This window comes from Engraulis encrasicolus, chromosome 23 (assembly GCF_034702125.1).
Source record: "Engraulis encrasicolus isolate BLACKSEA-1 chromosome 23, IST_EnEncr_1.0, whole genome shotgun sequence".
Taxonomy (NCBI): Eukaryota; Metazoa; Chordata; class Actinopteri; order Clupeiformes; family Engraulidae; genus Engraulis; species Engraulis encrasicolus.
This window is the reverse complement of record NC_085879.1, coordinates 19,024,830-19,051,669: the sequence shown is the minus strand read 5'-3', so window position 1 is coordinate 19,051,669 and position 26,840 is coordinate 19,024,830. Positions and strand designations below refer to the sequence as shown.

Genomic DNA, 26,840 nt, shown 5'->3' with positions numbered 1-26,840 from the left:
TGTATTTCAAGGGGCTTGTGGGAGGCCAGAACCTTGCCGTCCAAGGGCCGTATCTGGCCCCAGGGCCGCCATTTGAATAGCCCTGCCATAGAGCCTCTTTAAAGTGCAAAGAACATATTTGTTAGCCTGGAAAACCAGCGCCAACTGCTGGACGGCAAAATGTTTTGCACTTAGGCTGGTTTATCAGGCTACATATTTGTAGCAGCACCGATGGTCTTGTCTCAGAGGGCATATTTCATTCCACAACAATGGCCTTCTCTCCCACTCTCTTTCTCTCTTCCTCATTCCATCTCAAGTGTTGAAGAGGTCTGATAAGACGTCCTAATGTGAATACCGATGAGAGATGGAGAGAGCGAGGGAGAAGAGAGAGGCAAACAGAAAACTAGCAGGGGAGACAGAAAGTGAGGAAGGGAGAAAATGTGTGAGAAAGAGAGAGAGAGAGAGAAAGGGCGTGAGTATGAGAGAGAGAAAGAAAGAGATGGAGAATGTGAGAGATGCAGGAAGAGGCAATGTCGGAGTGTGAGAGTAAACGATAGAGTGAAAGATAAAACAGGAGTGATGAAGAAAGAAAGAGAGAATGTGCTGTATGAGAGAGAGATAAACAGAGAGACTGAGAGTAAGAGAGAAGCAGAGTAAGAGATGAAGGAATAGAATAGGAGATGAAAAAAGAGAGATGTAGACAGTGTGTGTGTGTGTGTGTGTGTGTGTGTGGGTGTGTGTGTGTGTGTGTGTGTGTGTGTGTGTGTGTGTGTGTGTGTGTGTGTGTGTGTGTGAGAGAGAGAGAGAGAGAGAGAGAGAGAGAGAGAGAGAGAGAGAGAGAGAGAGAGAGAGAGAGAAAGAGAGAGAGAGAGAGAGAGAGAGAGAGACACACAAAGATTGACACTGAGAGAGTAGTGACAGATGAAATGAGTGAGAGAGAGAGAGATGAGGGAAGAGATGGAGTGAGAGATAGGGGTTGTTTGTGCAGTAGATAGATATATAGGGGGATGAGTAAGCGCGGCTATTTCAGGCCCCCTCCCGAAGAGCAGAGTCCTCAGGGACGGCAGGTGGGACAGCAGGGCCGCATGCCACTGATATTGTCCAGCAGGCCGTCAGGCCACCCACACAAACACAACACAACACAATACAAGACAAGATAAGACGACACAACGCGACACGACACGACACATATAACACAACACAACACAACACATATGACACAACACAACACAACACAGCACAGCACAACATAACACAGCACAGCAACACAGAACACAACATAGTACAACACAGCACAGCACAGCACAACACAACACAACACAACACAACACAACACAACACAACACAACACAGCACAGCACAGCACAGCACAGCACAGCACAGCACAGCACAACACAACACAACACAATACCACTCTGCACCACACAATACCATATTACACATTTTGACACAACACAGTAAAGCACAGCACAGAACAGCCCAGCACAAAACACTACATAGTACAGCACAGCACAAGACGACAGAACATAACGTAGCATAACATGGGACAGACAGAATACTACACAGCACACTCTAGCACTAGAAAGAACAACACAACATAACACAGCAACATTACACACCACACCTAGGCAGACCAGCACGCTGCGCAAGACAGCACCACATACAGTACACAGCACAACACAGCACAGCACAACACAACACAACACAACACAACACAACACAACACAACACAACACAACACAACACAACACAACACAACACAACACAACACAACACAGCACAACACAGCACACTCCAGCTCAACACAAAACGTCAGCAAGGCAAGGCAAGGCCAGTTTATTTATGTAGCGCATTTCATACACAGGTGCAACTCAATTTGCTTCACAAAGTTAACAAAGTTAACAAATGCTGCCTACTTCTGACACTGTCCAGCAGGCCACCCAAGACAGCGCCACACAATAGAACAGATTTCACAATCCACTGTTATTGTTGGATGCTGTGGTACTGCGGGTCAAGTTGCTTTGAGGTATGCTGGAGAATAGGCCAATGATTAACGATATTTTAAGGGATTTGGTCAAGCCGAGTGTCTCTAGTTCGATATGAAGACTTCAGATGCAAAACCCCCTTACTCCATTTCTGAAGACCTGCACTTCTATATTTTTAGAGAACCCAGTTGTTTGTTTGGTTTACATTCATGTACTTGATAATACATATAAATAGTGATATTACATAAATAAAATAAAAAAATATATGCAATTTTGATAGCTTTGTATTACACAGTAAATAAATATGAATTAAGATTATTTTCTGAAAAGGCACTTAGGGGGTTTTGCATCTGAACTCTTCATATTATGACATTCGGTACAATTATCCCACCATAAACATAGTTATTTTCTGTATCGCTATAACACTTAAGGACCTAAGGGTTGTAAAGGACGAGGCAACTCAGTCATCATCCATATCATCAAGTGACTGTAGAGAAGAGAGGACAAAATTAGACATGTAGCAGCATGTGGGGGAGAGAGAGACACACAGGCTCACTGTAGTTTATAGGAGAGTTCATAGGTCTGTGATGTGTTGGTCTGTGTAACATAGGAGGTATTGACCTGCATCTTGGCTGCATTGCGCCAGTCTGTTATTCCTCTACGCAGCTGAAGTTGTATTGTCTTCTTTTGTAAATCACGTTTGATGAAACCGCCACGTTTGTGTAATGCAATACACACATGAACCATTACAGAGAATGTCGTGCCAACATCACGTCATGCCTCTGATGAAGGCTGCTGAGGCCATAGCCAAAGCTTGTCTGTCAGGTACAAAAACCTTTACCTTTCTATCTTATAGCCCCGTAACGCACAGTGGACTGCTGTAATAGTCATTGAAAAGTGAACTACCATATCACTTAGTGGTGTCAACAATGATCGATTCGGCGATCCGAATCGATCCGGGGCATGGACGATCCAGATCCAGATCCGGCAAGTTCCAGAATCAATCCGGCAATTTTTTTAAGTTTCAATTACTTCCATGGATATTTCGGGTGCAAATGAATGTTAAATTAAATAAAAACACTTCAAAACATTGCAAGACTGATACAGACTGATACAGAAAACAGCCAATAAATTGTTGCTCTGTATCTGACTACTTGTATTTCCTCATCATGGCTGAACATTTGCTTTGCGTTCAGTAGAAATGTAATGCATTGCAATGCATTGTAGAATTGAATCGAATCGGATTGGATCTAATAGAATCGAATCGAATCGGATCTACTACCTCCCGAATCGTGATCGAATCGTGAGGCCGATCCACACCACTAATATCACTACACTGTGACACTGCTATGACACTACTGTGACTTGATCATTGCCATTCTGGTGACAGCAAATGTATAACGCGGTGTCTTAATGGGTGAAAAACTCTTGAAAGAGTATACTCTACACTACACACTACACAGGCACTTCAGTGCACACTACACTAAACAGGCAGATCAGAAGCCACACTGCAATACACACTATATGACTATGCATAGTCAGATTACACAAGAGACTACACTTCACTACCTTACACACACTACACGACACTACCCTGTAGACAACACACAGGCAGAGCACTCCTGGCGCCCGGCTGCTTGTTTGAACCTCACTGTGGGATTAGAGTCTTTGAATAACATATTGTACCACTGACAGATGATTACCCTTTATTATACAATAGTTAGATCCGGTCAATTTATTTTGCGATATTTGATTGGATGAGACGCGTTCTACTGGCATTCTACTGTGACGGAGGTCATCTTGCACCTGTTCACCCCCCTCGGGGATCGAACGTGCGACCTCGTCAACTACAACGGTTCGGCAATGGGAGACACAGTACGATACCGCTGGGCCAAGAGACTAGTCTCTCGGCCCAACGGCACGAGACTGTATGAGGCTATCGGAGGGAGGTTTACCAACGTTCCATGCCAACTCTGTGCTAGTTAGCCTCCGTTACACTCTCCCCCTTAAACCTCACTCCCATCCGGGTCACGGCACCACTGTGACGGAGGTCATCTTGCACCTGTTCACCCCCCTCGGGGATCGAACGTGCGACCTCGTCAACTACAACGGTTCGGCAATGGGAGACACAGTACGATACCGCTGGGCCAAGAGACTAGTCTCTCGGCCCAACGGCACGAGACTGTATGAGGCTATCGGAGGGAGGTTTACCAACGTTCCACGCCAACTCTGTGCTAGTTAGCCTCCGTTACACTACGCGTCGGTAAGGAGGATGATGTCTAGGTGGACACAGAGCCGGCTCTGACCTCCATAGGGCCCTAGGCAAAAATATACCAAGGGGCCCCCATAAAGTGCGCAGTCTCACCCCACCCCCCCAACCACGCACACACACACACACAAAACGCGAACCACAGACACAACATTGTCTCAAATCAAGCTTAATTAAAAAGTCTCCCTTTCTGTGCTCTTGAGACAAAAACATCAATAATGTCATAACAGATTGTGAACATGTAGACAACGGTGGCTGTACTGAACCTCATCAGCTGCAGGTGTACCTGGCTCATCTGTGTACTAGTACTACCTGAACATTGTGCTGGCCCTCCACTGGCTGACTGACTGGAGTCTGAGCTGGTCAGAAACTTAAGCATAGCGCCTGTAAAATATAACTGAGGCTTCAATTAATTTAGCTCCATCAAAATGTTTGAATTTAAAATTACCATATTTTATAGCCTGCCCCCTAGTAGCTTGCCTTTAGTAACCTGGTCTAAAACGATTTAAAAAAAATAAATGAATAGGCCTATGATAAGAAACTTGTGTAACATAAATTATTTAGCTATATAACATGTGTTATTATGAATGTTATCACACATTATTGTGAATAATGTTGTGTTCACTATTTATTGGGATTCACCTTCGTCACAAGTTTCAGTCATTCACCAAAGGTCTGGATTTATTAGTCTATCCAAGTAAGCCGCGCCCCCTTGGTATTGTTATCACCCACACACACACACACACACACACACGCACGGCACTCCTTCTCTCTCTCACTCCCTCCTCCTCCATTGCTTAGACTGCACGGACGTCTTATCAAAAATCTTAAGAGCCTGTCAAAACCAAAATCAATGTCTGTGTATGTTGATATTTGTTTCTAAACTATCGAGAGGCAGCCACGCATACAACAGCGCGCGGCGCACGCAAACTCTCACATACACCACACACACAGAGAAAGGGCACCGCTTCTCTCTGACACTCCCTCCTTCGTTGCTTCGACTGCACTGACGTTTCATCGGCTAAATGAACGGCTCGTCAGATTATGATTCAACTAGTACACCTTTCGAAACAACAGTCAAACGTTGACAACGCCACCCATTCCTCTCACATTCTCTCTAGCATAGGCTACCTGTTGATTCAGTTATCTAATTGCACAAGCTAAACGAAACGCTACTCAGCTTGTGGTTCTCAACAACTTCTACCTTTTAAAACAACAGTGAAAGGTTAATCCCCCTTTTTACAACATGTGACTGTATCGAAGACCTGGGCACTTTTTAACTCGGCATTGTTGTTGTGCAATACAAAAGCCCATTGGCACTTTACTTCTGCTCCATACGAAATTAGCCACAGAAGAAGGATCACAATGAGTGGAAGCATAACCGTAACAACAGAGGAGTTACGTTGCCTACCTCAGAGAGAGTAGAGAGATAGCCTACAATATCTCTGCCTACCTGGCTGGCTGCTGTTCTCGTCGCTCATTGTCATGAATTTTCTTTTTCTTTTGTCGTTTCCGCAGGGAAAATGTCGTTTCATGTTGGACGTTTCACGTTTTGTGTGACGGAATCAATAATAAACAATGAAATCAGTTCGCGGTTTTTTTTTTTAAACTGGTAACGGGTCGCGCGAGGCCGTACGCTGAGAGCGTAGTGAGCGTATTGGGCGGGCCGGCTCTGAGTGGACATCATCCTCGGAGACTCATCACACCTAATAATCACTCCGCCGTGGATAGAATGTAACCAGGGCCGCGCATTTTGAACTCGCCATCATTCTATCTCATAGTCTACTGCGGAGAAAGTGAATGTAACCAGGGCCGCGTAGTTTGAACTCACCATCATTCTATTCCATTGTTCTATGCTGGACTAAGTTGGGCGCACGCACGCCCGCATGACAGAAAGCGTAGGCTATCCCAGTTGGTAGCTGGATTCTGGCAGAGAGGAAAGAAGTTATCTGATTCTAGTGCAGTTGTCTGGGCAGTTGGCAGACCTCTGCGGCCGATATTTCGTAGTCTTTTGAAGGCAATCGAACATGTAGCCTACTTTAAATATTAAGATAGTTTCAAACGGGGGATATGCGAGACAACGGACACTTTTTTGACACAGAAAGGCTATGTCAGTCTACTGCAGTGTATGAGAACCGCTATAATCGGATCTCATGTGTGCTGCGGGAGAGGGAATGACGAGGAAGATGCTCTTAAAATATAGCCTAGGCTATCAGCAATTGCCGTCCACCACGTGCAAATTAGTAGGCTACAAAGTGGGCATCTGGAAGCAAGATGCCGTGTGCCATACGATTTAAAATCATGGCCGCTTGGAACTGGAATGAGTTGCCTTTTCGTTTAGGAGGGAAAACACGAACCCCTTTGTCGGGTTCGCACCCACATCAGACGTTTGCATGAGAAAGTGTTTCAGCAACAAAGTTGTAGCCTGCAGTAGCCTAAACTTTAGCAGACATCGGGGTATCATAGGCCTACAAGGGATTGATTTGTGTGGTTGTGCGTATGAGAACAGCGCTCGGATCTCATGCGGCACTGGAGAGGAAAGGACGAGGGGGGGTGTCTTTACGCAGCTAGCAGCAAGTTTGCGGTCCACAAAAATGTGAAAATCAATATCGGCTGAAAAAGGCTTATAAAATAGGCATCTAACTAAAATGTTGAAGTTGCACAGTGTTTTCATTTATCATGCATCATTTTAGTAAGCGAAGCCCAGTAGCAGTCCCCACAGAAATGCACTTCACACCATTTCATGGAACTTTGCGCGCTGGCGCTGTCAGCTTGTCAGCTCGTCATTGCATAGCAACGGATACAATCAATTCGGAACTACTTTGCTTAGCGGAGCAGGTAAACAAAGTATGATTAAGGTAACTAATAAACACGAATTCGAACATTTATTCTGGTATTTTGTTGGCAAATGAACTATTGTATAAAAGCAATATGACCCTCGTGGTCGGGATGATGTGCACTGACATCCTCCCTGGTGTGATTGCCGACGGCACTCAGCCTTCGGCTTCGTGCCTATGGCCGAACCACACCAGGGAGGATGTCAGTGCACATCATCCCTCCCACTCGGGTCATATTGCTTAAGTAATGAAGAGAAGTTAAATTGGCCGTTACTGTACAAACACATGCCTCAGACACATAGTCATACACAGTCAAAAATGCAGTGTTAATTCATCACTTAGAGAGTACTCTGTGACCAAACACACTGTAACGCTGCATTTTTTTGACTGTGTATTTCATTCTTCTTCTTGCCTGGTCTGTGCTGTGAGCGACTGGGCTCCATAAAAATGGAGTCAAGTGTATGGAGAAGTCATTACTTCAAAATAATAGCACAAGTCTTTGCATAGTTCAGTAATTGGACGGCATGGTTTTAGGATCACCAATGACCACGCTTGACGTACTAATCCTGTCTCTGCCGATGCGCAGATTGTAGTCCTCATTTTTAATTTGTGTTTGCCTAAATTACCTCATGATGTCATACAATACTGTTAAGTCCATTCAGTGCCTCAGTTGAACAGATCATTTGATTCTAGTAGGCAACACCTTTAAGATAATGGCTTAAGCTTACAGGCCTGGTTGTATTTTGATGTGTTTCCTGAAAACACATGATTGTACTTGATTACTTGATTACAGTGATTACTGTTCTGATCCTACAAAATGTTGTAGCAGATCTCGTGAGGATTGCACGGAATGGAACATTGAGGTTCCTAAGATTAGTTCTGGAGGTGCAGCGTGTTGGAAGCAAGTCACAGTACATTTAGCTGTTTATTGAATGCAGCAAGAGAGAGAAAAAAAGAGTTTGACCAGGAGGATGACGATATGCAAAACTTTTGCGTGCATTTAGCCGCCCGACACTATCATCCAAGGCGACTTACAAATCAAGATAACGCTGCATTTAGGCATCTTGGCATTAACTTAGTTGTTGTGCAGCAAAGGTCTTAGATGGAAAAAGTTAAGCCAGGAGAGCATAATAGGAGGAAGTACGTAGCTAATATGAAAAACACAAAGGCCGCAGCACGTCTCGAAAGGTCACAGCACATTTAGGCACCTCAGTGCTGGTTGCATTCAGCAAAGGTGCAGAGCTGGGCTGGGCTTCACAATAAATTCCATCCCAGAGAAGTGTGTCGTTTCAAGGGAACACAGACAGCTTTGCTCCTCACTCACTCCCTTTATGGAAGTATTTTCACCCAGGGTCAGTCGCTGAAAGACTGGAGCAGAGGTGTGTGTGCGTGTGCGTGTGCGTGTGCGTGTGCGTGTGCGCCTGTGTGTGTGTGTGTGTGTGTGTGTGTGTGTGTGTGTGTGTGTGTGTGTGTGTGTGTGTGTGTGTGTGTGTGTGTGTGTGTGTGTGTGCATTCGCTTGCTGGTGTGAGACATTGAAAAACGAGGTGATGTGCTTCTTCTCTCTTTTCGCTCCTCTGCTCTTAATCTGGTGCTGATTTGTGTGTGTAACGGCCAGAATCTTGGCATGGCTCTCTCTCCCGGCATAGTTTTCCGAGCACATCATCACCACCGTCCTCTTCGCTGGAACTGGCGCTCCACAAAACTTGTGTGTTTTAATGAGAGAACGGAGACCAACTAGACCCTACACTGACAAAACAACAGCTGAAAATTACCAACCCCCCTCCCCTAAAAAAAAAGAAAAAACAACCCAGACAATGGAAAAGTTCATGGATAAATTGTGTCTTATAAATAGCTATAAATAGACAATGGGGTATTCCATTTCTAAGTACTTACCAATGTTTTTTATTCTTGCTTTTTTAAGAGACGTACAATGCTTCATTCAAGACCATAATTCTCAAAGCAGTTAAGCCATACAAGACATGGAAACATTGATACATGAACAAAGGAATCTCAGAGGATGCTGATCGCTGTATGAACTCCATGCATTATGTCATGACTTTCTGTTTCCAATATAGGCAGCTATGGTATTTCCTTCATCATATAAAACCAGATTACACTTAATTTAGGATGTAAAAGACCTGCCATGTACCATATATCTGTGAAATTCATAGGGAATGGAGAAGCCATGGTCTAACAGCCAGAGAGGTGGTCATTGGATCAGAGCGGGTTGCAGGTTTGAACTCCAACCTTGCCAATACCTGTGCTGTCCCACACCTTCATCTATGGCACAAGTAGCCTTGAGCAAGGCCCCTAACCCCTAGCCATGCCACGCCCTCCTAGACGCAACACTTTCGGCACAAGATTTGAAAGTCGATGATAATCAGGCAATCTAACACCATACTGTACAGTACAGTACAGTACAGTAATTTGCTTTTGGACAAGACTGTCAAGTCAACTTGTGTTTTGTAATGTAAATTAATAATTAATCTAAGATCTTCAACAAATACTGTATGGTAGGACTTCGTGATGGAACCCAGGTTGTCTGCCTCGGCATAAAATCATGTGTCACGCAGAGTGAAGGATGTCCCGTAATAAGACATCATTCCTTCGCAGTACAGACCTCTAATAATGAATAAGCACAATAGCTGGCCTGGGAATCGCATATCTGACACACATATGATGTTTTGGACATCTCCACCAGAGTCCCCAGCTCTGCACTGCAGCACTACAGCTGGTTGAGCTTAGGAGACCCAGAGGTGACGAGGCTGAGATGTTTCTGGACAGTTCAGCCGGAGAGCTTAGTGGTGTTGAGATGATGCATGTGGTGATCCTGCTGCTAACCGTGTGATTTGGAACAGGTTTGGGAATGATTGTGTGTGGGAGAATGACTTAATAGCGTTTAGCTGAGATCATCCATCTTGATCAATGTGTCCGTCTATTGTGGGTTGGAAATGGTTTTGAAATGGATTCGTAATAGTTACTGTATGCGTGGGAGGATGGTTTAGCAGTGTTAGCTGAGCTAATGTATGTTGAGCAATTTGCTGTTTCTGTTTATTGTTGCGGGTTTGGGAATGGAACAGTTTGGAAATGTTTATATAATGGTTTGGAAATGGTTGTGTATAGGGAGATGAATACCAAGTCAGACATTAAGATCCCTTCTGAAGGACATGGCCTAATATATTGGTGGTACGTCTGGTGTAGAGATTTTGGATTCTTTCTTTTTGATTGTTTTAGTTTGAAAAAACTAAAAAATAGTTATTTTTATTTAGAACATACTGTAGGCAGATGGTACTGGGAAGAAGAAAAAGTTGAAAAAGCAAAATGGTAGCAAGAGAGCAAACATTACAACTGCCCATGGGAAGTAGACCATCTTCAGATGCTGGCTCTATGCCAGAGTCCGACTAATATGTTGTTGATTTATGATCATGTACAGAACCCCAGTAGTATGTTCATACCAAACAACATGGTCTCACATAACCAACATTAAAGGTCGACACATAGGCCTATACAGAATATGAAGACACTGTAGTATGTCCGTACCATAAACTACACAGAGCCGTTGATTTACACAAACTTAAGGATGAAGCTTATGCAATATATTAACACCCTGTAGAATCTCCGTAGCACACATCATAGTAGTACTACTCCTTACATAAACAGTGTCATGGAGGAACCATTTGATTTCCTGACAGTGAAACTTACTGCTGAACAAACATTTGTGATGGTTTGTGTATGGGGAGGATTAACAGACTGTGGGGGAGAGGGAGAGGGAGAGGGAGGGGGAGGTATTATGGCTTCATGATGTTTAGCCGTTCGGGGGTGATTCACTCTCTCCATATCCCCCCGTGTGGTCTGTACACAGCCACAGGGGCACTGTACAGATACTATACCTCTCCTCTCCTCTCCTCTCCTGTCCTCTCATCTCCTCTTCTACTCTCTTCTCTTCTCCTCTCCTCTCCTCTCCTCTCCTCTTCTCTCCTCCTCTCCTCCTCTCCTCTCCTCTCCTCTCCTCTCTTCTCTTCTCCTCTCCTCTCCTCTCTTCTCTTCTCTTCTCTTCTCTTCTCTTCTCTTCTCTTCTCTTCTCTTCTCTTCTCTTCTCTTCTCTTCTCTTCTCTTCTCTGCTTTTGCCCTCTCCACTTCTGCTCTTCTCTCCTCCCCTCTCATCCCTCATCCACACTCACTAAAAGGTCATGGCAGAGGGAGCTGATCCCCTCTGGGTGTTCCTCTTTTATTCCGGCCTTTTCGATTCTCTTTTCTGGAACGTCTGATGTCACGCCAAAGGAATTCCATCCATCCGTTCCTGAGTCCTGAGTCCTACTACTGAGTCCCATGGTCCCCAAACACCCTGCACTCACAAACACACACACACACACAATTCTTTAGGGGTCATGCCCTAAAATGGCATCGGAAGTTCTTCTTCATCTCACTAAGCTGGTAGGGGCAGGGTCCACTGCTATAGGGGGTATATATTGGTTGTTTGTGGCATTGAGGGGGTACGTGTAACCTTTGTGGATTGCAACTCATTGCCATCTCGCCATCATTCTCTGCTGCGGCAGCAACACTTCCTGGAATAACTGTAACCATGGCGTTCTACAGGCATTCAGGTAGAGATGTTCTCTAGGGTTTTTTATTGACTAATTTTGAGGTGACTTTTGATTTTGTGTTTGTCCAGAGATGTGAAAATATCAGTCCAATCAGTTCAGAATCAGCTTATTGTAATGGACACTGATAGTAGATGACGTGCCTGTGTTCTGTTGCACAGGCACTTCTGATAGAGAGAGACATGTGAGACATGTTCTGCTGTATGTTGCTAGAGGTTATTAGGACCCGTATCTATCAACATTTGAGTAGATTTTGTTGTGGTGGTCATGTTGTGGTGGTCATGTTGTGGTGGTCATGTTGTGGTGGTCATGTTGTGGTGGTCATGGCGGGTTGTTGATTTGAAATCATGGTAGAGGGCATTGGGCATTGGAGATGGATACGACGATGGAATATATGGCAGCAGATGACCATAAAATATAGACACCTGTTGACAATGGTCAGGGGTTTTACTTTGCTCTACAAACATGGGACTGGCACTTACGGTATGACAGAGATGGCTACGTTGTGCTCTCAAGCTGAGGTGGCAAGGCTGCTCAACCTGGTATCATCTCAAGTCATAACATGTTATGGGTAGGAATATGATGCTGCTTAGTAGCCTACACTAAAGGGCTGTTGGGTTTGCTGTCATCAGAGTCATTCTCTCCATGTCGTCAACAGTTTAAAATGGATTATTCATCATTCTCTCCTCATGTCAGCTCTGTTGGACTGAAGTGAAGTGGGATTACTTGGAACAGGCGTACATGTTTTCACTCACTCACTCACTGAGTCCTAGCACCTTGTCACCTCATAGTGATCGGTGTGTTCACAGTGTGTTTCAAACCCTCCCTAACATTTGAGGAGGACTGAATGAAATATCAGCTAGGCTGCTCAAAGTGTTGGAATCTGAAGAATATGGGATGGATTGTGTGGATCTTTCCATGAAAAATGTTCAGAGTGTCTCTCGCTGTCACGTCTACAGGACTTACGTAGTGGGATTACTCTCGAACAGACGTGCATGCTGCCACTCATTCAGTCATGGTGCCTTGTCACCTCACAGCTGCGTCCAATCCCTCTTTGACCTTTCTGGAAATGTGTGGAGCCATCTTTCAGGGGCTGTAGGCAATGGTAGGCTTTGTAGCCCTCTAAACCCTTTGGCTTGGGATTGGCACCTCTGTGTTTGTACAGACTGAGTGTACATGGCGATGTGATGTTCTCAATTCCTGATGAGATAAGGATGTTTTTTGGAGGACTGAATCAAACATCTGTGTGAGAGCTGATGGATTGTGTTATATTACGATTACTACTGTATAAACACAGTTACTGTCAGGTATTTGGGTTTGCTCTCCTGTTTTCATAAGACGTTTTCAGAGTAATCTCCCTTCTGTATGTCATCATGCTTCAGAGAGATTGTCATCATTCTCTCCATCATGTCACCCCTGTTGGACTGTAGTGGTGGGATTATTCCTGAGTAGACATACGTGCTTTCACATTCTCACTTACTCACTCCTGCCACCTTTTCACCTCACTGTTTTCAATGCCTCTCTGAATTTTTTTTTGAGGAGGACATGAATGACAATTCAGCAAGGCTACTGAAACTGTTGAACAATCTGCAGAACATCATCGGATGTTTTTTTCATTTTTCATTTTCATAAAACCTTTTCATTAGTTCACTCTCTGAAATTTGAATTAAGCATGTATGCATACATGCATACAGACCACTGCACTTGAGAAGGTGAGAGACATGGCATATTGGGCAAGGTCGCTGGCCGTGGTGCTGAAGCACTGCCATGGCCGAGAAATGTCTATGCAGTAAACATTCTCGAGCTCAGGAGTACAGGGCGCCACTGAGGCGATATGTGCGAGCTCTGAGCGAACACCCCCCCGGTATATGATGGTTGGAGAGCAAAGGAGCGAGGTGAAGCAAGATGCTTGACGAATCGATAGAACAGCAGTGTAAGGGAGGCGAACGGGGAGGTGGTGGGTGTGAGCGAGAAAGAACATTTCTGACTGGAGACAGGTGAGCGGAGAATCAATGTATTGTTAATTAAGGGGTGTTCCAAATTTCAGTGTGCTGAAATTTTACCGAATGACGACAGCCGAATGAAATTCAGTTGGTTAAATAGGTGTGCCTATCTTTCACGCTGAATTCAGACGATTGACAGTTGAGCATAGAAGGATAGAAGGATAGAATGCAGGTGGTAATTAGGCATGCCAAATGTTATTACGCTTCTCCCGAACTTTCGTTTGTAACAAAACGCTCATTTCAGCACACTCTGAACAGACAGACACTCCTGCTGTCACTCTCTCACTCACTGAGTCCTGGCGCTTTGGCACATCACAGCTGCGTTCAATCCCTGTCTGACCTTTCTAGAAATGCCCGCATGTCTCTCTGGGGGCGTTCAGTGGTACTCTGCTGTAGCCCTCTAAACCCTCTGGCCTGGGATTAGCACCTCTGTGTTTTTACAGACTGAGTGTAGTACATTACAATGTTGCTGTATGGTCTCAATTTGTGATGAACTAATGATGATGAAATAATGGTGGTTTTAGGAGGACTGAATCAAACATCGTTGAGACATCTGGATGGTGTAATATGGTGATTGTTACTGTAAACAACACAGTTATAGCAAGGTTGTTGTGTTTCTTTTCTGTTTTCGTGAAACATTTTCAGAGTAATCTTCTCATTGTCATCAACAGTCTCAGAGAGCTTTTCATAATTCTCCCTCTTTGTCACGTTTGTTGGAAGTGGGATTCCTCCTAACAGGAATGCAACAAGAATACTTTCACTCACTCACTCACTCTCTCTCATTCACTAACTCTCTCATTCAGTGAGTCCTGGTGCCTTACCACCTCACAGCTGTGGCCAATCCCTCTCTGACCTTTCTGGAAATGTCCGTAGCCATCTCTCTGGGGACGTTGGTGGCACTCTGGTACTCAATGGTACTCTGATGTAGCCCTCTAACCCCCTGGCCTGGGTGGCGGGTAGCAGGCGGCGGGTAGCTGGCGACATGCCAGGGGCATTAGGGAGCAGCAGCTGAGGGATGGAGGCCCGGGTCCAGAGGATTAGAAAGGCAGCTGGAGGGAGGGAACATGCGGAGGGATGTGTACTTGTGGATATGTAGTATATGAGCAATGGTGTTATTGCTGTGTGTGGTGTGATCTTGATAGTATTACAGTAGATATTGTAGAGTAATTATTGTAAAGTATAGTGTAGTGTAGTGTAGTGTAGTATTGTAGAGTGTAGTGTTATAGTGTAGTGTAGTATAGTATAGCGTAGTGTACATTAATAACTACATTTGATTCTGATCTAGCATGGGCTCTGATGGCTATGGATGAAGTACTTCTGTTTTAGAGGAAATGGTGTAGTAATGTTATGACATATTATAGTACACAGTGAAACCTCTTGATTTAGTAGAAATGCCCTTTGTTTTGTCAACTATGGAGCTTCATCAGTGTCTGGTCAATGAAGGGAGAGCTAGGAGTTACCACACCCCCTCACATACAGTACCATGGACATTATAAATTTGTTGTTACCAGAATGTAGAGTTCAGCAAAAAATGAGTTGCGCTCTTGACACAAATCCTTTTAACTCTGGTGCGATGGTCAAGTAGACATAAACTGTTAGCAGGGGTGACTCGCACACAGAATGACCACTCAAACAGAGTGTTTTTTCAGAGTGGTTTTTTTTGTTACCAGAATGGCAATGACCAAGTCATAGTGCATTACCAAAGGCCCTGTGTTATGCTGTAGTAGTGTAATACTATGGTAGTTAACATGTCAATGACTATGACAGCATTCCACTGCTGGAACGATGTGCATTATGGGGGTACATGCTCCTCACCATCAGAGCATTTGAACACTTTTTAAACGCATGCCTGCCAACAACACCTCTCTCACACATTGACATGTAACTCTTTCGTCATAAGTGGGGTGATCTACAGTTATAGCTCATAGCTTTCCCTGCAACAGTGTTGGTATTACACTGACTGTAAATATAAGCATTCAAAGCAGGTAGATCAGCCACTGTAAAGTTACCTGTGTTAAAGGGGAAACATGGCATGGATTTTTACTGCCCGAACACAGGATTAGAGCCTCCATTCACACCTCTACTGGATGGAGTGGGGCTGTAGACTCTCAACAGCGAGTGTAGATCCCTACAGCTCAGTAGAGATGCCTTTAGAAGTTCACAAACTGACCAACTATCCCTTTCATCTCCTGTGTGGACTGCTACTGTGAACAGTGAGAGGACAGGGCAGGCGCACAGGCACACAGGCACACAAACAAATGTATGCGTGCGCGCGCGCACACACACACACACACACACACACACACACACACACACACACACACACACACACACACACACACACACACACACACACACACACACACACACACACACACACACACACACACACACACACACACACACACACACACACACACACAGCATCTGATGATGACGCTTGGTCCAAAAGGGGGAAATTGAAAAGTGTTTAGATTTGAGTTAAGGGTAGGGGGTTCAAGAGTGATGGTGTGGTCAACAACATTGGCGTCGGGGTGCTTTTTTCATGTGTCTTAGCGGATGAAGCAGGCATGTGGGCATGTGTGTTTCTGGGATGGAAGGGGGAGTGTAGAGTGGAGGAGTGCCTGCTGGAATACTGTGTGTGTGCTGGTGTCATGGTACACATGTTGTGGTCCCACTTTGAAACAGGATGTTACCGTAAGCCCAAACACACACACACACAGTCCAATGCACGCATGCACGCACACACACACACACACACACACACACACACACACACACACACACACACACACACACACACACACACACACACACACACACACACACACACACACACACACACACACACACACACACACGCTCTCTCTCTCTGATCACTAAACATGGTGGCGTCAGACTGATAAACAGGTCTTCCACATGGCGGGACCAAAATAGACAGCAGTTGTTAAAACAAACAACAATCTCGTCATGGCAACGCCACAGAGAGAAATGTCATTCCACTGTCACTCCACATTCATCCTGGTCTCGCCGGGAGTCATTTGGATTAGGAGACACAAACACACACGTGGTGCGTGTGCGTGTGCGTGTGCGTGTGTGTGTGTGTGTGTGTGTGTGTGTGTGTGTGTGTGTGTGTGTGTGTGTGTGTGTGTTTGTGTGTGGGGGCGTGAGTCATTTGGATTTGTTTGGAGATGGCATTCTGTTGTGCTGTTGAAGGTTGGGTCACAAACTACACACACACATCAGAGGAATAGAAGTACCTCTGTGTTCCTAAGTGGGGACGATTGCATGTGGCTCGGGCAGTACCCTTTAGAAGACAAATTATGTAAGCATCAAAGTGGTCTTTTTAAATAATTTACCTTCTAAGGAACCATGCTGTATAAAAATGATCTGTCAAAATGGTAGTGGCGCCCAGGATTGGGCAACGCCAAAAGGCTGAGCACGACATCTAGTGTTCATATCTATGGATACAATAGAATACACTGAAGCAAAGGAGGGGAAATTGTCCTGACAGGATTCAAACACAGGCTCAGGCTCAAAGATATCAAACATGCTCTAACCAGAGATTCTTTAAGTATATAGAGATATGCCAATGTAATAGGTTTCTATGGGCACCTAACGTGACCAGGTTCCGGTCTGCCTAAAGGGGCGTGTCATAATGCTCCTACAATGAATAGAACAGTCCTTAGGTCTGCGTAAAGGGGGATTTCCCCCCCTCCCCTTTGCGAGAGTAGAACCCGGAAACAATGGGCCAGCGGAACCTCTCTCTTATCTACTTTCTCTGCTCTAACCACCATAGGCCTACCAAAGAGCCAAGCTTGTATACATAGCAGTTATAGCATACCCACAACCATCAGGCAGCTTCTATCTTACTCTTGTGCTTCACATAATCAGGGTGTCCCTCATGCAACTCCCACCACACTTCTCTCATCCAGTATGCTTCCCCACATCTATGATTCACTCGCTACTGGGGTCCCTTTATCTTGAGGTCCCTTGTGTGGCTCACAAAGTTGGTGGGCCTCTGATGGCCCCAAACACCATCCCATTTCTGACACCATTATTTTGTTGCAATGGGAAGGAGTGTTGCCCCACCTACTATACACCCACTACACTGAGGAGCCATGACAGCTTGTTGACATGACAGTCGGCGCACACCACCAACAAGTACAGTCGCTACATGGATATTGAGAAATCATGCCTTTGAAGTTGTAATACTGCCCATTCAAATGTGTTGTTTATACAGATGTGTAGTTAGCCTGTAGCCTATAGTCACAAAATAAGTTTACTGTTTTGCCATTGTTGGGCTGTATAACACCACCATGTAGCCCCTGCCATGGAGAGCTAGTGGTTGAACTGGCCCCCCAGGCCTTGTGGCACTCCATTAATTATATTACCATTAGACAGCGTCCAGACTTTGCCCTGATTGCTCAAGGACAGGGCCCAGAGGATTTTCTGGCAAAACCCACTTAATTCCAAGTTTGTGTGTGTTGGTCAAACAAAACATATTGGTCAGACAGCGTCTAGACTTTGACCCTTATTACTCAAGAACAGAACCCAAAGGATGAAAACCCACTTTATTACCAGTTGGTCAAACATCATGCATAGAGTGACATTGCTTGAATAGTTGGGAATGCCCCAAGTGTTTTTTCTCATCTTATCTCAGAGATCTACAGACTGCAAGTCAAAGCCAAAGTTTAATTGCACTGACCGGCCCAGGCTACAGGATGTGACCTTGGCCATGGCTCTGTCTGCCCTCTCCGGTCACTCTCTGGTCTCTCTCTGGTCTCTCTCTCTCTCTCTCTCTCTCTCTCTCTCTCTCTCTCTCTCTCTCTCTCTCTCTCTCTCTCTCTCTCTCTCTCTCTCTCTCTCTTTTAGCCAAGGAGCAGCTTCCCTTGGTTTTTCCTGTCTCTCTCTTGCGCTCCCTCATCCTCCCATCCATTCATCTCTCTCTCTCTCTCAATCTCTCTCTCTCCATTTCAACTGGGAGCTGTGGAATGTTAAAGAGTGGAACACTGGGCAGCCCTGGGGAGCGTTGTGTTTACGTTGTTGTTATGTGGTTGTTATGATGGCCCCCTTGATAGCAGGGCTGAGTAGGGGAGAGAGAACACCATAAATAAAACACAATGGGGCTGATGGAGGAGGTGGAGGTGGGGGTGGAGGATCAGGGACGCTGGCAGCTTTTGCCGAGTCCAGGACAAGGCCATCTGAAAGGGCCCTCTTCTCAATAATGTAATGACGGCCCAATTCTGGGCCCAACTTCTACACCTGGGCCCAGGATAACTGACCTGGATGACACCCCCTTGGGTGGTGGTTTTGGTGTGGTATTTGAGTGGTGAATTGACCAGATGTGCCTCGTTTTAGGTATCTGTCCCTGCTGAAGTACAGGAAAAGCCTCTTTATTCCCTTTTCACGTTACAATGTAGCTAAATAAATGTTGGTGACATTGGCCTTAAAAGAAGGAATGTCCTAGTCATAGCCAATATCACTACCGTAAATCTCATGGAAGCTTTATTTTAGTTAAGCTGAAGTGCAGGCCAATTTCTTACAGGTCTCCCTCATGGGTGCACGTCCTGATGGGGGAGTAGTACTTCTGAAAAACTGAAGAAATCTTTCTGAACTGAATTGTCCCCATCAATAAAAATATACTACATCATTATAAACAAACATATAAAAAATTGACTTACGTAATTACAGTACTCAAACACTTTTTAAAATTTTAGCAATTGTATTTCAGACTTATACAAAAATGCTTTAGTCCATTCCCCACCATTGAGCCGCACTGAAGGTCAGGGCTGAAAAATTAACGAAAGAGCCCCCCTCTCAATATATACAATTTTGGGCCCCCCTTTTCCCTGGGCACGTGACAACTGAGACGTTTGTCAACTCCTCTGGAGCCCCCTTGACCCCAGGGCACGGGCAACTGACCCATGTGTCCCCCCGCTCCTGTCGCCAGTCCTATTGATGATGTCCCTGTCATGTACCTGTCTAGTCTACCGTACACCAGAGAGAGTAGAGAGAGAGAGGTTCCATTGGCCCATTGTTTCCGGGTTCTGTTATTGCAAGGGGGAGGGGGGGAAATCCCCCTTTAGGCAGACCTAGGCAGACCTAAGGACTGTTCTATTCAATGCTAGGAGTATTATGACACGCCCCTTTAGGCAGACCGGAACCTGGTCATGTTAGGTGCCCATAGCAACCTATTACGTAAGGGTTAACGTTCGGCGAGAAGGTCGCTACCGTGGAATAGCAGCACGACAGAGAGAATCTTTAGACCCCGACTGTTCTCTCAGAAGTGCTGCTATTCCACAAAGCGACCGACTCGCCGAAAGTTAACCCGCTTATTATATGGATATACTTAAATGATTCACACATGGCGGGGACATTTCTTTAGGCCTATTTAATGTTAAGTCTATTATAGTTTTTAATGTCAAAAGACTGTTGCTGCGCAAAACAAAACAGTGCCGTTGTGGAACACAGCTAGGCAACAGCTAGGTAGCCAGGACAACAGGTGTTGTCTATCACAGCAGCTGATTAGAGTCTTGTTGAAAAGTCGCTTTAGCAGTGAAAAGTCTTGTTGCCATTGACAGCGGTCTGTTATAGACCAACCCGTCCGTTATCGAAAAATAACAGACGTGCGAACGTTGGGGAGCCCCGTTGAAATGAATGGAGCATTCGACCGATGACGTCACACCATATAATAAATTGGCATATCTCTATACTTAAAGAATCTCTGCGTACACTGTGGCACTGCATTGCCTATGTGGCATTATGCTAACATGTCTTCTAGGCCAGCATCCGTACTGTATAGAGACAGACAGACAGGCTCTCCTCTCATCTCATCACACACACTTCTCTAAGTGCTTTGACATTCCACTGCTAGGCTGTGTTTGATTATAGTAGTGGCATGAGTAGGGCTGCCGGTTGGTCTCTGTGTGTGTGTGTGTGCGTGTGTGTGCGTGCGTGCGTGCGTGTGTGCATGCGTGCGTGCGTGCGTGCGTGTGCATGTGTGTGTGTGTATGTGTGCGTGTGTGCGGGCATGCATGTGTGCATGCGTGCGTGCGTGTGTATGTGTGAGTGTGTGTGTTTGTGTATGTGTGAGTGTGTGCATGAGAGAATGCGTGTGTGTGTGTGCGTGCATGCGTGCGTGCGTGCGTCCCAGCGTGCGTGCGTGCGTGCGTGCGTGTGTGTGTGCGTGTGTGTGTGAGTGTGTGTCATGACCTCAAGGGAGCTCTTCAAAGGCCAGGGCTGTGAGTCACAGTAAGAGCCCTCCTGATTTAGTACGGCAGTACTGCAGTCACTGCCCCAAAGCTCCTGTACATACTTGTTTTGTTTGTATGTAATGTATGTATTATCACCCATAGGAAAAACGTACATGTTTAACTCACTATCGTACACACTTGCAAGCTATCTTCTGAAATCCCATACAAGAAATGGGCCGGGCCACTATGTGGCTAATAATTAAGCACCATACACATCCCATTTACAATGTCTGTGATGTACAATGTTTATATCCACCACAGTTATGCCATGGGAGGTTTTGGTTACAGTGGTGGCAAGAAAAACCCAAAGAACATATAGCCATAGCACAGTGGCTGCTGTGTGTTTTTGAAAGCCACATTGGACACGCTTGTCCTCAGGTCACTTGTTCTGTATACAGCACATACATGACCAACAGAGTAAGAGGCCATAATAACAGAGGCCAGTGATAAAACATTGAAACTGTAGTGCCCTCTAGTGTTCACTTTTGAAAATTACTACATTGGTTTACTTAGCCGCTTTCAGCATTAAAGTATTATGCAAGTTTAATGTTTAGGCGTTTCATTAACTGAATTAAACTAGGTTATTTTACCGTAAACTAAAGGAATTATTATTTACATTTCACATGTGGTGGTCCTTTGCAGTTGTAGTATGGTTTCTTATGGCAAGGCCCTTCCATAGCTATGGTGCAGGGGGTTGGGTGTGTCTTAAAGTCCTGATGCACAATTCTTGGATTGGTGTGGGAAACACTTTAAGGTTTACAGATTCAGCTCCGCAAACCGATAGACGGGTGGGTAAGAGGGTTGAATTATTGAGCTTATGACTGAGGTACCCATGGCACTGTCTGCCACATATTCACTGTTCCCCTTGCCTGGGATGCCTGTTGGACTGGTCATTTGCTCATATTTGATGGGTTCAGTACAAAGACCGGATTTTATTGTGTGTTGGATGAGTTACGGGATCACAATGACAAAAGGGATTAACTTTCCCACTCTCTTTCTTGGGAAAGGCCGTAAGAGACTCACAGGCCGGGTCTTCATCAGCCTTCATCAGATCCTCATACTGTACCTCTCTCTCTCTCTCTCTCTCTCTCTCTCTCTCTCTCTCTCTCTCTCTCTCTCTCTCTCTCTCTCTCTCTCTCTCTCTCTCTCTCTCTCGTGCTCTCTCTCCCCATCTGCCCACAGGCCCACGTCACTACATCAGCTCCACCATGACTGACCGCTTCGACTGCTTCTACTGCCGTGACAACCTGCAGGGCAAGAAGTACGTGGAGAAGGAGGGCAAGCACGTCTGCGTCCGCTGCTTCGAGAAGCTCTGCGCCAACACCTGTGCCGAGTGCCGCCGCCCCATTGGTGCAGACGCCAAGGTCAGAGGTCAACTGTCAACACATCTCGTGCTTTGATTGGCCAGCTTGGCCTCAGCATGCTTTATATACATTATGTCTCTTCATTACTGAAATTATTGTATAATTATCAGCCTCAGAGTAAAAAGACACAATACAGCACTATTACTGTAAGCACATGTTACATATCAACTGGTAAAAAAAGCAAGGACCTACGTTTGTAGGTGGATGTCATTTTGGAGCTTTCCAAGCTACAAGCCTGAATGAGTGAGAATCTTCAAGGCATATCAATTGGTTCTACCTGTGCAGTTTAGGCAGGTTAACTATTTATTGTTTACTGAATCACCCATGATGTGCTGCTACACATTATGATTTGTTGTTGTTGTTGTTGTTGTTGTTGTTGTTGTTGTTGTTGTTGTACTAATAGTACAGTAATAGAAGTAGTAGTCAGTCCCTCCAGTTTTTCGCGATTCAGCGATCGCGTGGATTCATGCAAATTCAATGATATTCCGCATAATTTCACGATGCCACGTAATTCCTGTAAAGCCGCATATTCCCCGCAAATTTTCCCCTTTGTCCCTGTGAGGATGTGAATTCTCTTCCCCTCTTCACCGCTCCGTTTGTGAATGGCGCACGGACAGCATTGGCAACAGCAAGCGCATAAACTGACTCTCTCTCTCTCTCTCTCTCTCTCTCTCTCTCTCTCTCTCTCTCTCTCTCTCTCTCTCTCTCTCTCTCTCTCTCTCTCTGGGGTGCGCAAACACTCGCATTCGTTGACACACACACATACACGCACACGCATAAAATAGCCTAGGGCTACTGATTCTGGACTTGAGCATGGCTAAAATGAACTTTGTTGTGTCGGGGTTTGTTGGGGGGAAGGTTTGGAACTTAAGGGGGAAAGTTTGGACGGTTTTGGTCGTCGCGGGCGACGCCACCACGAGGTTATTTCATATAGCGCATTTCATGTTCCACACACTGCCGTTAAAACAGTCCCTCCATAACATCCACAGCATCTAGCGAGGCGCCTGCTAGCATGTTCCACTACCCAACGCACCACAGTTTCCCCGCCAGTCCACTCATTCACTCAGCACAAACTTTCAGCATCAGTCCACTCACCAGTCCACTGCACACACCAGCTCCGCCTCCACCCATCTACAGCGAAAGCGCTTCCGCTGGGAGAGCGCACCTTTTCTGTCATGTTCAACTGCCAATCAAACCCTCATGCAGTTTGCGATCGATATTGTTTGTTATTTTTGCCATTTAGTTCTTTCTTTGTATTTTTGGTTATGGTATTATGACATGTCATTGGTGGGGGTGTAAAGTATATGTATTTTGATATTGTTTTGGCCAATTTTAATTCTGTAAATCCCAGAAAGGGGCGCAAAATCTTTGCAAAAAATGAGAAAATGCCGCCGCAAAATCAGACATTTTGACCGCTAAAATCACAAAATCCCTGTGCAAAATCCTGGAGGGACTGAGTAGTAGTAGTACTAGTGGTAATAGTAGTAGTAGCAGTAGTAGTAATAGCAATAGTAACAGTAGTAGTAGTAGCAGTGGTACAGTAGTAGTAGTAGTAGTAGTAGTAGTAGTAGTATTAATGTTGTTTTCTCTGCTCTCTCATTAGGAGTTGAATCATAAGAATCGCCACTGGACTGAAGTAGTAGTATTAATATTGTGTTCTCTTCTGTCCTGTTAGGAGTTGAACTGAGCCTTGGCTCTGTGTTTAGAGCATTGGTCTTTAGATCAGAGGGTTGCCTGTTCAAATCCCACCCTTACCAGCACCGTCATTCATGGCTGAAGTGCCCTTGAGCAAGTCACCTAACCCCTCTTCTCTTCTCTCCTGTTAGGAGTTGAACCATAAGAATGGCCACTGGCATGAGGGCTGCAGTAATACTAAGTTGTAGCAATGGTATTAATGTTTTCCCTGCTCTCCTGTTAGGAGTTGAACCATAAGAATCGCCACTGGCATGAGGACTGCTTCCGCTGTGCCAAGTGCTACAAGCCGCTGGCCAACGAGCCCTTCTGTGCCCGCGACGACGGCAAGATCATGTGTGGCAAGTGCAACTCCCGCGAGGATGGCAACCGATGCCAGGCCTGCTACAAGGTCGTCATGCCAGGTGGGTACATAAATATAATTAATACTAAATACAGTTAAAACAAAATGATAATATTTATTACATTTTTTGATGGTCAGTAGACCAAATGAAATGTAATTAACCCCTTAGCGCAGAACCTATGTTATAACCTTACTGTCAACAAAGTTGTAATGGCTATGTCTTAATCTGTTAGTTAAGCCTCTCTGTACTGTCATAGCAATGCTTTTATGATGTAGTTGAGTATTTTCGGCAAATAGTGAATAGGCGTGCCGGCGACCCCATCTCTAGTAAGAGGGTCTACATACAAAGTCAATGAAACCAGAAATCAGATGGGGCAATTTTTATTCATTGGCTGTTGAAAAACTATGCTTCTATGGCAAATATTTAGTCATAAGGTTAACACAATGGACTTCTAATCCATGATCACTGACAGTATTATGTAATGTGATACACAGCAAATAGTAGTAGTAGTAGTAGTAGTAGTAGTAGTAGTAGTAGTAGTAGTAGTAGTAGTAGTAATAGAGTGGAGATCCCTCATTTATCCTGAAGCAAAGCAAAAAAAAAAAAAACTTCATTGATCCTTCTCTGATCCTCTATCTATGTAATGCAAGTTAGAAGATGAAGTATTTTTGCATTTGTATAATGATGACTTTTGCCTGATGACATGACTTCTTCTTGGCACTGTCCCCTATGCAGGCACCCAGAATAATGAGTACAAAAACAATAAACATAGTTATGCTTATTTTATAAAGTCTGTATAATGGTACCCCTGGCTTTCATCCCCTAATGCAGGCACCCAGAATATTGAGTACAAGAACAAGGTGTGGCATGAGGAGTGCTTCACCTGCTTCGAGTGCAAGAAGCCCATTGGCGGAACGAGCTTCCTGACCAAGGGAGACGACATCTACTGCGCTCCTTGCCACGAGAATAAGTTCGCCAAGCACTGCGCTGGCTGCAAGCAGGTAACCACAATATAATACAGCATAATACAAATATACCATATCAGTTTGGTTGTTGGATAAACATCCCTGCTGCTTTGTGTGTGTGATTTTTTTTTTTACAATACTTATGTTAAATGTCATTTTTCAAGCTTTTTCAAATCAGCAATCAGAATCGGCTGTGAAATACCTCCTCCTCTCTTCTGACATTTTTACTTGATTCATTATTTAATTTGTGTGCGTGTTCGTCACGCTGCTATTACATGGTCTTGTGTGTGTGTTCGTCACGCTGCTATTACATGGCCTTGTGTGTGTGTTCGTCACGCTGCTATTACATGGCCTGCCACAGGGTGCGCAAGGACCGCGCAAGGACCACTGAGGAGGAGCCCTGAGCAGCACCACTTACTAACTGGCGTACCTTCACACAGACACACCGGGGCAGAGCATTGAAGTGAAATGCATTACCGCAGTCAAAATCGCTATCAAAAAGCAGCCTTAGCTACAGTCTCGCAGATCGTTTAAGTTCACAATGCTGTCACAAAACATTCATATAAAATGAAGCTCAAAGAAAGGCGCGCGCGAATTGCGTTAGTCCACGGTGATTTGCTGCTTCCCCAATCCACTGAAGCCATCAGCACTACAAACATCCATAGACTAGTTCCTAGACTTCATGACGAATGAACGCTGGAGATGCGGCGAACAGTGGTTTTCAATACGAAATAGAGAGCAGGCCCGGGTGCCGAACATCTGCCCACACAGCGCCAAGACCAACTCGCAATAACCCTCATGAACGGATTCCCAGGTAGGAGGAACTTCTCCAACAAGTGTAGTGTCGGGGTAGGCAATGATTCCGCTAGCTGCGACCAGTCGAGTCGACATGTCTCTAAGCAATTGCGTTTGCAGCACAACGTTGGTGTCACGATATTGAAACAGCTAGAAATGATACAAGTGGAGTTACCTCTCAAAAGTTTGTTTAGCCTTACGAAATAGCCCAAAACAATAACTGACACTCCACAACCATCCATGCACTGCCACTGGATAAGGAGATTCTTGCACATTTCATTCTGATTCAATAATTAAGTGAACGGCTCAAAGTAGCCACAGTAGCCTATGTTGTCTTGTTATTACTATATATAGGCCTGTGTGTGTGTGTGTGTGTGTGTGTGTGTGTGTGTGTGTGTGTGTGTGTGTGTGTGTGTGTGTGTGTGTGTGATTACTGCTGTAGAATATGTAGGCCCACTACAGGTGTTGGCCAATGAAAATTGTTCTTTTTAATTTTAATTTTGTTTTAGATGGTAGCCTAATGAAAGGCATGCTGCCAATCATCAACAATGTGACTAATATGTAGCGATGAGCTTCCAGGCTTAAGTGCATTTTCAAATCACAGAAGGCATATAGCATGAACAATCACTTTGCCAATAAAACAATCAAAGGTTAACTAAACAGACCACAGCTAGAGGACATGTAAATGATAAAAGAGACAGATAGAACTATAATTTGGTTACGACTTGACGGTTCAATTACCTGAACAC

The 26,840-nt window shown here is 44.9% G+C and overlaps 1 protein-coding gene across 2 annotated transcripts in view; it reads left to right on the top strand.

Moving 5' to 3' along the window:
• Positions 1–26,840, top strand: part of fhl1a (four and a half LIM domains 1a) — a 47,361-nt gene that overhangs the window by 11,912 nt on the left and 8,609 nt on the right. Inside the window, exons 1-4 of one of the 2 annotated variants that reach the window (XM_063190557.1) lie at positions 11,213–11,675; positions 22,114–22,295; positions 24,214–24,391; positions 25,163–25,332. In XM_063190557.1, the coding sequence (XP_063046627.1) occupies positions 11,654–11,675; positions 22,114–22,295; positions 24,214–24,391; positions 25,163–25,332 (552 nt within the window). In that variant the 5' untranslated portion in view covers positions 11,213–11,653. Of the gene's footprint in view, positions 1–11,212; positions 11,676–22,113; positions 22,296–24,213; positions 24,392–25,162; positions 25,333–26,840 lie in introns of those variants that run through there. The other variant, XM_063190558.1, reaches the window with a different exon arrangement.